Below are 18084 nucleotides of genomic sequence, written 5' to 3'. Positions count from 1 at the left end.
GACATCGCCTTCTGGGTTTCCTTGTTCATGAGAGAGGGGAGGTGGTAGCTGGTTAGGGTGGTTTACGCTAAAGAAGAGAACTTGTAGAATAATCACAAAAGAGAAGGAAAAGTTTGGAGAGAAAATGGGGCAAGAGGAGGGCGAGGACTGCAACTTAAAGCCATTCAGGAAGGTCAGGCAAAAGCTCGTTTTCCACAGAGTCAAGGTACGCGTTTGGTTCTCTTCCCCTCTTCCAGATTTTGTTGTGATTCCCCGATATTCATTTCCTTCATCCATAAAATGGTGTCGTTTTTTGATGGGTGATTTGGAATGATCCATGTCTCTAGGGATTGAAGACGGTGGTGCAGACGAAAGAGATATTATCCAAACAAGCAAAGAGAATCGCAAAGCAAGCCGAAGAACACGAACGCTTCATCAACAAGGTTTTCCTTTCTCTTCTTCCTCTTCATTCATCTTTTTCACCTTCTCCTTCTTCTCCTTGATACCATTGAGCTTTGAGGTCTTGAGCTGTATTGCTATATCTGATCATGCTCTTGGTGATCGGCAATCGCGGCGATCTCTTGGGATTCAGGTTACCCATCTTCTAGGGGTGCTGGGATTTGGTGCCTTTTGCTTCTTGTTGGGGTCCAGTAAGTTTGATCCATGTCTCTTTTCTACCAACTCAATTCACCCTCTTATGATTTTCAATGATTGTTTTTTTTTGGAGGTTTGCTTTGTTCTTTATTCTATTCAAATAAACAGGACCGCAGGATATTCCTTATGTGTACTGTGTCTTCTACGTCACCTTTGTCCCGCTAAGATGGATATACTATCGATTCAAGAAATGGCATTATTATCTCTTGGTATGTGTTGTGCTTCTTTAACTAATATGACATCTTGTTCTTTCCATTTGGCCCTTATTGAGATATAGTTATTTGATTGGTGGTTACACCAGAAGAACCTGTTTTGTTTAAGAAAATAAATGGAAATCAATCCCTGTTTGGATCTGTTTTTATTTATTGTTTACATGAATAAATTAAATCGCAATTTATCAGGTAAAATCTTGTCTTTATTTTTAATCAGGTGAATGTTTGGATCACCAATTATTTAAACTAAAAGAAAAAGAAAAAGAGGCAAGTATGAGTAGTGATGATGGTGATTAAGGTGGTGGTGGTGCTAATGGTAGTGATGGTGGTGGCGGTGGTGGTGGTAGTGATGATGATGGTGATGAGGTGGTGGTAGTGAGGCAGTGATGGTGATGGTGATGGTGGTGGGGAGGAAGAAAATACAACAACAACTACGCCTTCATCCCAAAACAATTGGGGTCGGCGATATGAACCAAAAAAGAAAATCATTCTGGGTCTTCCACATGAATCCTTCTCTTCCAATCATTTCTATCCAATGCCATGTCCTCGGTGAGGTTCAAAGCATTCATATCCTTTCCTATCACCTCCATCCATGTCTTCCTAGGCCGAAAATAAGTAAAAAAAATAGGTCTTTCCCTATTTTTAAAAACATAACATGATTTCTCACCAAATTTTTAAAATTTTGTTAAAAAAAAGTAGAATATCCAAACACCAAAATTTGCTATTGAAAATAAGTATAAATGGCATGGAATAATTTATAAAGGGATCCAAACAAGGGGTTATTTTTTCTTTTGTTGGTCTCTTCATGCTCATCAACATTCTTTCGGAGCTGTCATGTGGATACTTCATTTTGGCCACCATATCGTGTTCCCTTATATACTAGTCACATTGAAAACTTCATAAAAATGGCTGCATCCCCGTATCCGCTACCATATCCATCTGAGATAGTTGCAGAGATATGTGTGAGGCAGTTCCTTAGGTTCAATTCTACTGCAACAGGAAAAGAACTTGAGCTTTTTTTTTAAATCAAATGTAATTTCCATCAAGTTCTGATTTCCAAGCATCAGTGCAATTACAAACTAGGACAGGCACCTAGTGAGGTTGGAGACTAGTGTTTTTTTTTTTCAATTAGCTGGTCAATTAGAGGAACATTATTAGTCTCCAGCTCAGGATAAACTTTAAATCTGAAACAGCACACAGTTCAGTAGTGGTAAAATTCTAGACAAAAGTCAACTAGTTACAAAAACAAGTCATGAAATAACGTGCTTACTTAAAAGAAACCAAAGAATGGACAATGATTATCATGGTACATGGACATTAGAACTTCCACTATTGAATAAAAAAAACATCACGCTGACAAAAATGAAGCAGCTACTGCAAATATTTAAGAGTCCCACTGTTGGGTCACCATGAAAGACCATTAGAAAAGCTCAGCATGTCTGGAAGCACGGGAGAACGGGCTTAAAACCTTGTGGCCTTAAGAATTTCAGATATGGACATGTCAATTTGTATGGCAATACCAAGTTCCCAATTGTAAAGATATAATGGTGGATGCAAAGTCACTTTAGTGTTTGTTTTATCTTCCAAAATGTGAGACTTTGACTGCTCAATTTACACTTGCATATAGAAGAGCATGAGTTGAACAAAATAATGAATGAACCTCTTACTTTTAAAATTGCAGGTTGAAGCCCAAAGCTAAAATGTAAAGCAACTGAGATGAAGTATATCTTCCAGTAAGCAATAAATCTGAAGTAGAACAATTATACTATGGCATGCAATCGAAGTGACAACATAAGAATCAAGGTTTTTTGCCTACCAACTACAAAACTAATAGATGAATATGCATCAAGAATTTAAGCAGCAAAACCCAGAAACCCAAGTGGGACAAGACATTAATTTGATGACAATATCTAACTCCTATGACAAACCATCAGAGGATAAACAAATCATATAGAAAACTACTTCACTACTTTTTCCTATTTCTGGAGAACATTTATATCCATAAAAGAAAACTCTGACTGCACTTAATGCTGCTATTTATATGAAAAATGTCAACTCTTGGTGACACAAATCAGACACGCTCGGACATGTGGACACATACGAACAATATTTTAATATCATTTTATTGTTTTTTAATGTTTAATTTATTATTTAAATAAAAATACATTTTTTAACAATATCAAAAATAGTTTTTTATTGCTTAAAAAAAAATTTTGTCTTCGTGTCCTATTTTGCAAAAAATAAAATAAAAAATCAAACCTCCTCATGTCTTTGTGACATAATATTTCACATAAGAGCTTCTCAATCATGTAACCACCAAACTGATAAGGTCTGTGATATTTAGACCAGTTTTTTTTTTTTTTGTAGAAATGCATCACAAACAAATATGAAAATATGGGTGCCTCCCACCATAGCGTGGTCAACTATTTAAGCCACCATAACAACCTTACGTGCACAGCCCCAAATAGTTTGGTGCAGTGGAAGGGGCCTTGGCCACTAGGAGGTTTTTTAGCTATGTCATATAGGTGCGGGTGCGGCGATGCGGTACTTTAAAAAATCTTGGGTGTGGGGGTGCGGGAGGGTATATATATATATATATATATATATATATAACTTATCCATAAAAAAAGCTTAATAAAAAAATCTGTTTTTCACCAGAAACAATAAAAAATTTAAAAGTATTGCTTAATCAAAATTTTAATCGGGTATTGCTTATTCAGATTTGGATTTATATACATTTAATACAAAAGTCCATTCCAATGCGGTTTTCAGTTTTTTATTAATGCATTTAATATAAAAGTTTGACCTACTTGGTTCTCTCCATTTAATACAAAAATACATTTAATATAGAATCCGACCTACTCGGTTCTCCCCATTTAATATAGAAATTCATTCCAATGCAGTTTTCACTTTTTCTATTAATGCATTTATGACAAAGCTCTATAAAAAGTATAAAAGAATATAATGACTCAACCTTTTATGACAACTTTTTAAAAATAGTAAAATAATGTATGTGGCTCAAAACATTTAATGCACAACTTTTCAAACTTTCAAAGCTTTGTATATGGGACAAAACTTTAAATAATTTTTTTTTTTTTTAGTTTAACTATTTTGGGCAAAAATTGTGAAGAATCGTTGCAAACAATCAAGTTTTCAAATAACTTGATACTTCAAATACTCAAGACACAAAATAAATGCACAGTGTTTATAAGCTTTACACTACAAAAGAAGTGCAATAAATGCACAGTGTTTATAAGCTTTACACTACAAAAGAAGTGCAATAAATGCACAGTGTTTATAAGCTTAAGGAGACAACTTCTTACTGTAATACATACATTCAATGGGCTCACATAGCCCTTATTTATAAGCACACTTAAAGAGTCGTTGGGCTATTCTCAACGGCTCTTATTAGAGACGTTGGGAATCAGCCCAACGTCCATCTTTTTTAAACTGTGTACAATAGTCAGTGGCCGACTGTTGTACACTGTACACAGTCAGCCACTGACTGTGTACAGAAATATTACATAAAAGAACAAAAATAAGAAAAAATAAAAAGGAGGAATTACAATCATATTAAAAAACATGAATATGCGTAAAATGTAGAAATGACTAAAATACCCCTACAGCTAATACATTGTCTTATGTATTACAATTTAACAAAAATAACCAGGTGTGGCACCCGCACCCGCATTGCGTCGACACGGGTGTGGTGGCCTCTATGCCGAGTCCCTGTGACATAGGTTTTCAGGGTTCCATTCCCATGAGCATCAGCCCCTTGAATTAATGAGGGCAAGGGATAATCCCTTGCTCAGGCGAACCTTGGTGATTTCCTGGGGCCAAGAGGTGTGCCACAGGTTTACACTGTCGGGACAGCGACTGAAAGTATGGTAGGCTTAGCCAGTGTAACTAGGTCTCTGATTCCAAGGGCGGTTTCCCCGTTCTTCTTTGAAAAACCTCACTTGCACCATCTACTGAAAACCGTTTTCATCTCAATGAGCACCTTCTCATAGAGTATGTACATAGAACAAATCATACCAATCGGGATAAGAGGCATAGCATTTGTCTAAGCCAACGTAACCACTTTTACATAAACGAAAAGCCCAAGCTACGGATAAATGCTATTCTTTATCAACCTGTCCTAATGGCATGTATAATAAAAGAAAGTGGTAGTGTGACCGCATTTTCGTTTGATTTTTCATGAGGGGTTATGGTCTAAAGCTTTTTTGGATAATATTTTTGACTGACCTGCAAGATATGCTATGTCTGGATATTGTTCTGTAAGCAGGGTTATTTACATTTCATTGTTAATATCCTGTGTCCTAACAAATGACATTTTATTTTCTTGGTTATGGTAGTTTCATGTACATATCTGTTACTAATCAATGAGTTTTGCAGGATTTCTGCTACTATGCAAATACAATCTTCTTAGTTATGCTGCTTCTGTATCCAAGAAATGAAAAACTTTTCATGGTTTGCTTCTCTTTTGCAGAGGTGGGTGTATGCCTTTACTTTTGTCAATGCCCTTGTTACCAGTCATAGTGTGTTTTTGATTGATTTCTCTTCTTTTTGGAATCTTTTGTAGGGACCACTGGCATGGGCTTTGATTGTTTGGCGTTGTAGCCTTGTTTTCAGTTCAGTGGACAAGATTGTCAGTGTTTTGATTCATCTTTTACCTGGTAAGAGTCTTCCTACCTGTCACATCCAAAATGCGACTACTTGCTTGTTATCCTTCCTAAGGTATTTTTGGTTTTCCTGCATTAGAAATGCATGATCATTTTGTGTTTTTATGTGAGTAGGGGTTTGTTTGTTGGTTGAATTGCTAACAGTGGCACAAGAACTAGAACATGTTCCATAGCTGTAGTGAGAACATTGTTGACCATGTTGATGATGAGATGGGTGAATAGTTGCCATGATATTCCCCCAGTAATACCGTAAGAATACTTGTAATGAACATCAGTAACATACAGCGAATAGCGATGGCACAAGAACTAGAGCATGTTCCATAGCTGTAGTGAGAACATTGTGGATGATGAGATGGGCGCATGAGGTCAGGTTGCATCTAACAATCAACTTCAGCACAACTTCATTGGGTTTTGCAGGCTTTCTAATTGTTTGAGTGATAGGAGCTAACTTTTATTAGCTTATTTGATATCAAAGGGGCACTGTTGCTCTGTAGAGTTTTCCCTTGGTTCTTTAATCCCATGCTTTTATGCATCACAAAATATCTTTATGTTGCACTCTATCTGTTGGTGTTGGTATGTGCTAGTGAAATTGGCCCTCCTTTTTTATGCCATAACCAGGACAGAAGGGCGATTTAGCATCTCAAATGGTTTCAATTTGAGATGAACATAGTTTTCATGAAACTATTTTTTGGACTGAAAAGTGATGAACACAAGCAAGTTCACATCAGGTTGATGCTAGATTTAATCCACATTAAAGGCTTATAATACTTGGAGCAATTGGGTTGCACAAAAGTTTGAGGCATAATTAGTTTTTCACTATCATTTAAACTTAACATTCGTAACTCATGATAACATAAAAGACAATAAGGTAATAGTTGAAAACACGTAACATCCAAGCCAATTTGAAACAAAATTATCTAATCTTCTAAAGCTAATGCATCTTAAAGTGTTCTTTTTTTCTTTTCCAAATTTTTCTTAGGTAATCATTGATTTAATTCTTTTGCTTTTCATGCACTTGAGAACTTCCAACTTTATATGTGCCAAAAATTTTCACGATTTTGAAGCTGGTGGCAGATGGATATGTTTTTGGTGATAATGGTCGATCTTTTGGTGGCTCCTCTTTGTTTTCTTTTTTACTTCTAGCAATAAACTTGTCTTCCTATTTTACAAATTACCTATGATTTTGTACATAGTTTAACTGGAATGTTGGAAAAGCTGCATGGTTTCATAAATCTCCTTTTTACTCCCAAGATGACATTTAAATTTATATCTTCCAGTATTGATTCTACTGTTCTCCACAGGGACATGCCAAATAAGGGGCATGTCCCATATGTCACTATTGGATGTAGCAATCCAGCAGGGATATCATCCAACATTAGTTTAACACGTTTTTTATTTCATCTGACTTAGTCAACCATAGCTGTCTGAATCACACGTGCTTAAAACATCATCTAAGTCAAATTTTTTTCTTTTACTGAGAAAATAAAAAATTCATCCTCATAAGTAGCTAGAAAATAAAGCAATAAATGCATCCTTACTACTTTAATAAGAGTAGAGAGAACGTGAGAGGTAGCAATAATTGCATCTTTATTTTAGTTTTATGTTCTATTATTAAAGCACAAAAAACTCATTGACAATCCAAATATGAGGTTGAACCATTTTGTAATCAAGGATGGCCTGCACTTTCTCCCAATTGATACAGGTCTAGATTGTAACAGTACCTTCAGTAAGAGGATGCCATGAGAAATTATTCTTTTTTGCATACCTCAAAGCTGTAAGGTAGTGCATGAATTGACACACTTGATTCACTGCAATAGCAATGTTGCACCATAAATACTAGAAGCACCTAGCAACATTAGGAATTGTGCTTCAGAAATGGGAAGCAACACACTTTCAAAATTAAGCGGATTTAATTATTAATCAGGACTCCTGTTGTTGAGAATCATGATTCTCATGAAATAGGAGCAGTGAGCCCTGAGTAAAGGAATTATGATTCCATCGAGACAGGAATCTTGTTTTCTGATTTTAGGAATTGCGATATAATCCCAATTCTTAAGAATTGCAACTCTTGACAAGTGAAATCCTAGATGTAGTACCCTTACATACTTTTCACTACATCTGGATTGTGTTACACAATGTTGCTTGTGATGAATGTCCCACACTCTTACTCCCTTCGCACTTCAGTCAGGGTTTCATCAAACTGCATCCTATGTGGAGAACCTTATTTTCATATGATGTGGCAAAAGCTTCATGGCTTATTTATTGCCATTGACAATAGGCATCTTCTTTCAGTCCTGAGACTGGCATTAGTTAGCTGCAATCTAGCAAACTGATGTTCTTTTATATATTTATCCTTAATCTTATCTTTCTTTGTATCTCAATGAGTGCATATTAATACACGTGTCTTTACTTCATTTATTCTCAGTCCGTTTTCAGTTGCCATTATTTCTCTGAGAGCTTTGCTCAAAAGATTGAGGTAGTATTTTGGATAATATTATGTCCAAGAAAGAAGGATGTCAATCAAGAATTTTCTCATATGTTGGTTGTGCTTGTAACGCCCCAAAATTTTGAACTTGAAAACCTTTCAAAATAATTGAAAGAGACTAGAAAATTCTTCGTTTTTCAGAGTTTTTGTTTTAGTAAATCAGTGAAAACGGTTTTTTTGAAAATGAAAGACAAGTCGACAACCTTGGGCGCATTAGCTTAAAAACCTCCATAATCTTCGCAAAGCATTTAGAAAACCATATGCATTAGAAGAAAATATCAAATTTATACAAAATGGGATTTCTTGAGGAAACTCTTATAAAAAAATGCAACACTTCAAAATGTATTCAGGACGCAGAATGCAAGCCATCTTGCAATTGCATCATCGCCCGTTTTGTAAACCTAATCATCACCTGTACCCATAAGATGAGTCAGTTTCATGAAAAAACTGGAATCTAGCATAAACATTTAATTCAATACATGTTAAACAATTTAATAGGTAATACGAAAAATATAGCATAAACAGTTAATTAATATATGATGCACAATTCAACATGTAATACGACAAATATAGCATAAACAGTTAATTAATACATGATGTGTAATTCAATAAATAATGTGAACAATTCTAACACAGGCAAAAAAATTCATATATGATACGTAGTTCAGCAAGTAGTGTGAGCAAGATAACTTTTGTTTCGATATTAGCTGCCATGCGGGTACGTACAAACATGAAACATAGAAACAACTGAAACTAATTTGGGGGTTTATTATACCATGTATTTTTTATACCTCGAATAGCTAGCTAAGTCCGTTAATAAGGGAACGGTCGGTGATCGAGAAAGAATTTCCCAAACACTCGTTCAAGGGATGCATCCAACTTCTGCAAAAGTCCATGAGATCTACCACCTAGGATAATTTTTGGTAGTCCCATCCCCTAACTCCGATGACTGGGAACACCGAGCCTTTTGCCCTAGGGGTGGTTTTTTACAACATGTCCATCAGAGTTTTCGTACCATCCCATCCTCTCCTTTGACAGAAAACAACAGGGTGAATGAGTGTGTTAGGTTTATTTAACTGAAGACCCATTTTGCATGCTCTGGTCTTTCAAACCAGCTCGAGTATCTTGCCTGTGAAGGCGAATCGTCACCCTTATGTGATTCCTATAATGTGCCATTCGCACGCTTCGAGGTTACACAAACCTCTCATCTAATCATCGTAATACAAACATGTCGTGCATGTCTAAAAGTATGACTTCGATGAGAGGGGTATTAGTTTTTCAAAAGAAACCCCAACTCCATTTATTTTCTAAAAGAAATGATGTAACCAATTTAGTTTAACTTGACATGCTCTGGTCTTTTAAACCAACTTGAGCATCTTGCCTATGAAGGCGAAACATCACTATGTAAATGATTTTCACAATATAACATTCGCACGCTTTGAGGTTACACGAACCTCTCATCCAATCATTGTAATACTAAAATGTTGTGCATGTCTACAAATATAGCTACGATGAGAGGCATAGCAGTTTCTCAAAGAAACCCAAACTCAATGTTTTATAAAAGAAACGATGCAACAAATATTTGGTTTGACGTGATCTAGTCTTTTTAAAATACTTGTACATTCTTGTGTAATTTGCATGATATGAAATCGCCACAGATCTGTCATTCATTTATCGCAGTATCAACATGCTGCCCATGTCTTGTGATATTGTGCGATAAACGGGGTATGGGTTTCACAGCAGAAACCTCGTCCAAACATATGCTCATGCCCCTAACTAGGGTTATCCGAGTCGTATCGGAAGCTCAAACGAAGTTGTAAAACATTTCTCCCAAATGCGCAGACTTGAGAAAGCATAGTTGCAATTTCGTAACTTAAAAGCGAGCAAACTTTGCTTTGCAAGAATATGTATTTGGAAAGTTGGATTCTCGCAAGGAATCCCTTTTCTTTAAAACTTTAGCGCCCATGCGAAAAATCTATATCTTTGAAAAAGAGCAAATGAGAAATAGGTAGAAAAGAATACGCACTTCGTGTCTTGAGCAATACATGTATTACGTAATGCGGCCTATACACATTGCAGCACGACGGCAAGAATATAAGCAAATAAGTGCATAAGCAGTGCACATGGTACGAAACTGTACCCTGGCTAAATAAATGCGAAAGTAGTAGCCTGTGCACTAAAGCGTGACAACAAAGTAAATGACAAAAAACAGTAAATGCGAAAGCTATAGCATGTACATTAAAGCGCGGTGGCAAAGTAAATAACAGAAAGCAATAAATGCGAAAGCAGTAGCCTGTGCGCTAAAGTGTTGCGACAAAGTAAATGACATAAAGCAGTAAATGCGAAAGCAGTAGCTTGTGCACTAAAGCGCGGCGCAAAGTAAATGACATAAAAGAAAGGACAAGGATCGCAAAATTGCGTCCTTGAGTTAAAATGCACACACACACACACACATATATATATATATATATTTGATTTATTTCTGTTTAAATGTTTAATGTTTAATTTAGTTTGTCCATTGTCCTTTGCGCAACTTTCTCTTACCTTGGGGATTGTCGGATTCGTAGACGATTTCGAGCGTAGGTCTTTAAAAGTTGTGTCTAGTCTGTTGCGCCGATGGGGTGCGCTAAAAGATATTTTATGGTGCTGCAAAAGAAATAATGCAACAATTTAAATTAAATGAATAAGCAACGTTTTGTGTCGCACAGGTCGAACCCGAACCTAGTTCGAGCCGAACGGGCTAAGGCGAGCTCATGCCTAGAGTGAACCGAGTTGGGCTCGATAAAGACCGAGCCCACCTCAGTCGGGCCTTCTCAGCATGGCTGGGTCACTGCCGTAGGCAGTGGCCAGCCCACGGGTGGGTAGGTCACAGTCGAGCCAGGCTCGGTTCTCATGCAATTGGAGAACAGGGGGGGGGGGTGCTCGACGGTCAGGCCGAGCCTGCTCGGGCCCCCACCCTGGACAGGACCGAGCCTAGGCTCGGTTCTCCAGTAGAAAGAATCGGGCTAGGCTCGGTTCAAACCGAGCCCAGCTTGGTATCATGCTTTAGCTGCACACTGCAGCTGAAAGCAAGAGTGGTGTACGAGATGGAGCAGGAGGGTCGACACCCTCCTATTGTGAGCTCAACAGAGAAACGAGAGAGGGCAGGAGGGGCGACACCCTCTTGTCGTGAGCTCAACAGGGAGACGGGAGAGGGCACATAGAGCAGGGAGTGAGGGAGCACGAGGCATGAGGTCGACAACCTCTTGCTGTCGTCACCCAGATGGGTAAAAAAAAGAGGAAAAAGGCAGGAGCTAAGGTTAGGCTGACCCCTACTAGAACAACAGTCACCCCCATGTGGCAGAGGTGTTCGATCCTAGTCCTCCAGCTTGACACACGCCCCTACTTACCACATGAGATACCACCTCGGTGGTACAAAGAGAGAGAGAGAGAGATGGGGTGGGATCGGGGAGGAGAGAAGGCAGAGAGAGGGAACAGGGAGGGGGCGTCGCCCCTTCCTGCAAACCGAAGTGACAGAGGGCAGGGACAGGGCGGAGCCCCTCTCCTGCGATTCGGAGGAGAAGAGAAGAGCGGGGGACCGGGAGGTTACCTGAGGGAGAAGGTTGCCAGCGGTGGGGTAGCTCGTACGAGGATGGGCTCCGGCGAGTCGATAGAGGGGAGTGGATCGGGTTGGGGTGAAGCCGAATGATTCAGGCAGTAGGTGGGTTGGTGGTGGCGCTGGGGAGCAAGGAGGAGAGGGGCCGACGAGAGGTCAACGGCGACGGTGGCCGCTCCGGCGAGTTGAGAGAGAGGGCCTCCTGAGCGTAAAAGGGGAGCGCCCCCTCCCCCATGGGGGGATTTTTGGGTCTGGGTCTGGATCCGGATCCATGTAGTGTTGGCTACCATTGTTTGTTTTAGCAATTTCTTGTGGAATGGTGGTGAGGAAGTTAGTGAAAAAAACTACACAGCGAAATGGGGTGCCATTTGCCATCCGAAACTAGATGGAGCTGGTCTTAAAGGTATGGTAGAGACTATGTCACACGGACTCGGCTAGGGAGGTGCCGCACCCGAGTCGACACACCCCGACACGGGTGCGGCTTCGGACTCATCCCGGACTCGGTCAATGCCGAATCGGACTCGGTCAACGAGTCGAGGCTGAGTCCGTCCACATTTTGGACTCGGTCAACTTTGACCGAGTCCAAAACTGTCTATTTTTAGGACAAAAAAAAATCAATTTTTATATATCTTTTTTTTTAAAATATATAACCAGACTGTGCAATGCAGTTGCACAGTCACAGAATGTGCAACTGCACAGTCATTGTGCACAGTCTGTCACAGACTGCATTGCACAGTCTGTGCAACTGTTAACGTATAAAGTTTAAACATTTGAATGTCAAAACTGAACAGATCACAAAGATGTGAATGCTATAGTAAAGGGGTCATTTCAAAAATTGGACTAGTACAGATTATGGACCATTTCACAATGTCATAGTTTAAAGTTTTTTTTCCTTTAACCATGGCCCATAGATGTGTTTACCTTAATTTTAATTGTTTACTAGAATTATTGTTATATATATATATATATAGCCGAGTCCCCGTGTCCAAAATTTTTGAAATTGCGCAGCACCCGCACCCATGTGACATAGGGTAGAGATAAATAGGGATTTCATGGAAAAACTTGCTTGGGTTATTCTTCTATCACCTTCCTGACCTTGGAGATGCAGGGTCGATACATAGCTTGAAAGAGCTTATGGAATTTTGATGATGTTTTAAGAGTTTCCTGTGCATGAAACAGCATATGGTTAAAGTAGTCTGTCTCCTATGGTTTCCTCAAAGGTAGAAATGACTTAAGATAGGATTTTGAGCCGACCCATGGCATGGCAGTCCACATTGTTTCTCTGTTTCCCATTGGAGGGGGTCTTATTAGATCCAGTTAGAATGTAGTGCGGCAAAATGGTGTTCAAAGCTCCCTACACTATCCAATACCAGTTTCACTTGGAAGCATTTGAAATTCTATTAGAGCCACTACTTTGAGCCCTAAGAGATAATTATGTGGCAGCCTAGATTGGATATTATTGTTTTTAGGAAAATGTTATCATGCAACTAAGAAATCCTAATCTGCAAACTGAATGGACAGGAAGTCTATGCATCTACTTTTGCTGTTGAATATAGATTGTATCTCTTAATAGTGCTTGTTGCGAAGTCTGCATTTAATTAGTTGCATACCTTTCGGGATGTATAAATCTGTGGATTTTAACTTTTGCTTTGTAAAAAAGGTCAAAAATCTTGAGCTTGTTGAGATTATTTCTTTTATGAATTAGATATAAAGCAAAGCATACTCTTACTGGATCATGAATCATGTTCGCCATTTGCTGGAGCATGAATCAAGAGCCAGTACTTGAACTGAATAGAATATTGTTATTTATAATCCAGCGAAAATTCACTTGAAGTTTTAGGAAATTTCTGTTTTACTACAGTTTTGAGTGTCATATTGCATCTTCTATACAATAATTACATCTTAAACTTTACTAACGTCTATATCCAATAACTTTCAAAGTCAATGGATTGCTAATGGGGGTGGGGGACGAGTGATAGAGAGCTGGATGGTTAGGTCTCACTGTCATAACCGAGAGATCTAGGGTTCGAATCCCACAGGTTTATACCCCAGGCCCCAACTTGCCTATTAAAGAAAAAAATCAATGCATTCCTAATGCTGTAATTGCTTTACAGGGCTTGTGTTCTTCACCATCCGCTGGTGGGATCCAAGTACAGTTGCAGATATTCACCTTGAGCAAAAGGGTGGGCATAAAACTGCATGGCCTCATGTCGCAGATAAAACAACTTTATGGACATGGCTTTTTTTCGTTCCCTTGGTTGCATACACTTTATGGCAAGTTCTTTATTTTCTCATTGTTAATGTTTTGAGGCGACAGCGATTGCTAAGAGATCCAGAAGTCATGACATCTTACAGGTCTCTCTCTCTCTCTCTCATGCATGCAAATACACAAGTGCACAAGGTGCATATTCAAATAAAGTATATTTTCATTGTGTCTTTTGTCAAACTTTGGGATAATGTTTGATTATAGGGAACTGTCAAAGAAGGCAAAGAAAGCAAATAATGTGTGGTGGCGACTGAGTGGAGTGCTCGGGGATCAGAACCGTCTGCTTATGTATACTGTGCTTCAAGCCATTTTCACAGTGGCCACAATGGCCCTCACTGTTCCCATCTTCATGGTGTATGAGCTGCATGCAACCTTCCAAATACTGAAGGTTTCTGCTGCTGTATGGAATGGAGGAAGCTTCCTTCTGGATGTAATGCCCAGGCAGGTGGTTCTGAAGGAGAATAAGAGATTGGAGATGCAGCCTATCCTGAGTTGTGAATCGGCACAAGCACAAAAAGAAGTTGTTGTGCCGGATGGTCTGGAAAAGAGCGGTGATACTAACAATGCGCAGAAAGCTGAGGTGAACAATTCTTGACAGTTTGTAAAAATCCTTTGTAGTGTTCGTTTACTTACTCTATTAAGCATGCCCATTGTGTAAGTGTTCCTGCTTGTCCACTTCGTTTCTGTTGTATATGTTAATCATGGTGATCTGTGTGAGGTTGTGGTATTTTGACAATCCTTTCCCCTTTACTATAAATGCATGGATATCGCTGTAGATACCAACGGGACCAACGGGGGGCTCTGCATGTCTGGTAGGAGCAGCTAGTGCACGTCACCTTGTGTTGGGAACTTGGGACATTGCAGGTTCAAAACCCAATGGTATAGTTTATAACTGGTAGGGTCTGCCTGGCCCCAGCTTGCCTTTCAAAAAAAAAAAAACGATATGGCTGTAGATAAGGGGATACGGCCATTTTTGGTGAAAGTTTTCCATTACAATATACAAGTGGATGCGAAAAAGAAATAGTAGTATCTTCGAACACCTTAGCTATGAATGCGCAAAAAACATCTCTTATATATATATATAGTAGAGGTAACATTGAAGATCTAAGTTGATCGATGTTTTTCGGATGCATAGCAGTGATCAGCGTCCACTGCTGGAGTCCAAAAATGCCGTGCGATCAATGGCATTGGACACCTAAGGGGAATTTGACCATACCTCTCATATGTATATATATATAGCCACTAGAATATGTTAAATGGAGTATGAACTGAGATTATCATCTGTTTTACTTTTTTCTTAAATTTGACTGTACGGGATGTGATCTAGATGCTTGGTTTTATAGAAACCAACTCTTAGATCATCCAATTATATATAAGAATTTTTTAAGGCTTGAAAATCAACAGCTCAGAATTTTTGTAAATGTTCAAGCATAAAAAATCGCACATTTTCATCAAAATTACATGATCCAACAGCCGATTCCTAGCAAATGGACCATATCTAATACATGGTAGGGTTGGATTTGCAAAAAAAATGTATTAGAAATACATAGTTCATATTAGCAAATGGACCATGTCTAATACATTGTAGGGTTGGATTTGCAACATATTTTTAGTTAACATATTCAAGTGTCCCTAGGGGTGGACAACCAGCCCAATGGGCCAAGCCGACCTTCATGGGCCGGGTTTGAGCCATGATTTTAGGCCCGGGCCCATTAGGTACCGGGCCAGTACCGAAACCCAGCCCGTTATATATGTGGGCCAGGCTTGGGCTGGTCGGTGGGCTATCAGGCTGACCCGATGGGCTTGAGTTATTTATTAATTTTTTAATAATGTAAAAAAATTAAAAATTAACTATTACATAGTAACTTGGATAACTATTATTATTTACCTAATTAGTTGCATGGGAACTTGTTATTTGTTAATTATTACTATTTACCTAATTAGATGCACTAATTAGAAATTAGTTGCATGAGAACTTGCTATTCTCTCGTTAACTCATAATTTCAGTCAAGCATTTATGCATTTTAAGATTGGGCCGGACCTGAACCGCTTTACATTGGCCTGTTGGGCCAATGAGTCAAGCCATGGGCTTCTCTTCAAACCCGAGCTCGTTAAGAACCGGGCCAAAACTCGACCCATTGGTAAATTGGCAGAGCTGTTGACTGGGCAGGCCCGGACAACTTGGTCCATTAGCGGGCAGGCCTGGCCTGATGCCCACCCCTAAGTGTCCCTATATATTGATAATAAAATATTTATATTTTTACATCAAATAAATTTGAAAGAAAGCTCGTTTCAAAAAAATCTTGAAAGTATGATTTTCAGAGGATCTTAACGTGACCTAATGCAAAAAGCGGTAGGTCCATCCCCCCATGTGTTATATATATATATATATATATATATATATATATATATATATATATATATATATATATATATATATATATATATATATATAAGAAGTGAACATATTAGGCTCATTTTCTCGTTTTGCCAATTGTTATATGTGTTTAGCATGCTCGATTTAGTGGAAATCAACTCTTGGATCATATTTTTTTTGATGAAAAATGTATTTTTATGAACCGAGAAGAATTGATGATGCCTTCATAGCCGTTTATTTTGGATCACCAGAAAAACCTGTATACAGGTCAGATTTTGATGATCCAAAAGCTGGTTCCACTAAACAAAACCTATAGAAGTAATCAGAGACATTAAAGGCCAAACTCTCTTTATGACTTCCGGCTGATAAGTCTTCCTTAGACGTGTGGTTTGATATATTATTTTTTAGCCTACTCTTCTTAAGAGAGAGTAAAGAGAGATTATTCCTTTTTGTATCAGTGTCTCTCTGATAGGACAATGAGGAGGAAACCAGGTGTAATTGTTGTTTAGAAGGTTCAGATGAATAAAACATAGGACTTTTGTGATATTTCTACGTTCTTTCCTGGAATTTGCCTTGTACTCTCACCCCCTCCTTGGTAACATATTTGTGGACGGAAGACAATGAAAAAAAGCCGCAGATGGTGGACACACATCTATGGTTAGATGTGAGAAAAAATATGAAAAAACTCTGATTTTTAGAGGATAGAAGGTATATATATATATATATATAGCTGCTTACCACTTTTCTGGCCAACCGCTGGCTTGCTGAACTTTTGAAAGGTTGTTCCGTGTTTTAAATTTGTCAATATAGATGTGTTATGCATGCTTGATTTTATAGGAAATTAACTCTTGGATCATCTGATTCCAACGTAAAGGTAAGTTTTTATGAGGTTTAAAATCAACGATGTAAGCAAGACAAAAAAACATGTTTTTTATCAAAAAAACATGATGTGTTGTTTCTTAGCAAATCAACTATGCCGAATACATCGGCAGGGTTAGATTTGTGAAAAAACAACCTGAAAATGCCCGTTCACTCATGGTAGGCGGGCAATAGGCCAAAAAAGTGGTAGGCAACTGCCATTTTTTCATATATAGGGTAAATATTAATCACTATTTTCTTTAAAAAAAATAACTTTTTGTAGATCAAATGTTACATATGTGATCTAGATAGTTTGTTTAGTAGGAAACTTGTTTTGATTCATGTGATTATGACAAGTAAGTAGGTTTTTAAAGGGGTTCAAAAATCAATGGCTCACAATGTGCCAAAATTTTATCATTCAAAAGATCACGATTTTACATTAGAAAGGCATGATCCTTAGCAAACAAATCATGTTGAACACATCTATATTGTTAGATTAAGTCGATACAACTTGGACCTATCATTTTTAGCTCATTTGTTCTTTACCTTCATTAGTATCCAATATTATACATTATATATATATATATATAGGTGGTAGCAGCCTATCACTTTTCTGGTATACCGCTAGCCTATTGAAGGGTTTTTTCATGTTTTTCTTAAATCTGATTGCAAAGATGTGTTCTACATGCTTGATTTTATAGGAATCAAACTTTAGATCATCCAACTCCCGTGCTTAGGTAGGTTTTTATAATGTTTAAAATTTAACAATATAAGCTTTTCATAAATATTCAAGATTTAAAAGATCATATTTCTTATATTGAAAAAATATGTTTTTTCCTAGCAAATCGACCATGCCAAACACATTTCCGGGGTCAAATCTGAAAAAAACAACCTGAAAACATCCATTTGCTAATGGTAAACTAGTGGTAGGCAAAAAAAGGTGGCAGTCCACTACCACTTTTCCTCTCTCTCTCTC

General features: G+C 38.1%; 1 protein-coding gene across 1 annotated transcript; it reads left to right on the top strand.

Annotated features, from left to right (window-relative positions):
* LOC149815126 (glycerophosphocholine acyltransferase 1) lies at nt 1-14656 on the top strand. Its single transcript, XM_089990307.1, has 8 exons — nt 1-205; nt 327-422; nt 572-629; nt 742-842; nt 5241-5336; nt 5428-5521; nt 13722-13962; nt 14078-14656. Exons 1-8 carry the CDS (start codon nt 125-127, stop codon nt 14466-14468), a joined length of 1158 nt encoding a protein of 385 aa, XP_089846433.1. The 5' UTR covers nt 1-124; the 3' UTR covers nt 14469-14656.
* Nucleotides 14657-18084: the final 3428 nt, after the last annotated feature.

The sequence above is a fragment of the Nuphar pumila genome, chromosome 15 (assembly GCF_984573655.1).
Source record: "Nuphar pumila chromosome 15, dmNupPumi1.hap1.1, whole genome shotgun sequence".
NCBI lineage: Eukaryota > Viridiplantae > Streptophyta > Magnoliopsida > Nymphaeales > Nymphaeaceae > Nuphar > Nuphar pumila.
Note: the sequence above shows the minus strand (reverse complement) of the source record. Positions and strands in the feature narration are given on the sequence as shown.

Coding starts and splice junctions, on each gene's coding strand:
- LOC149815126 (XM_089990307.1), top strand. CDS start 125: ATGGGGCAAGAGGAGGGCGAGGACTGCAACTTAAAGCCATTCAGGAAG. Junction 206..326: donor TCGTTTTCCACAGAGTCAAG/GTACGCGTTTGG, acceptor CCATGTCTCTAG/GGATTGAAGACGGTGGTGCA. Junction 13,963..14,077: donor GAAGTCATGACATCTTACAG/GTCTCTCTCTCT, acceptor GTTTGATTATAG/GGAACTGTCAAAGAAGGCAA.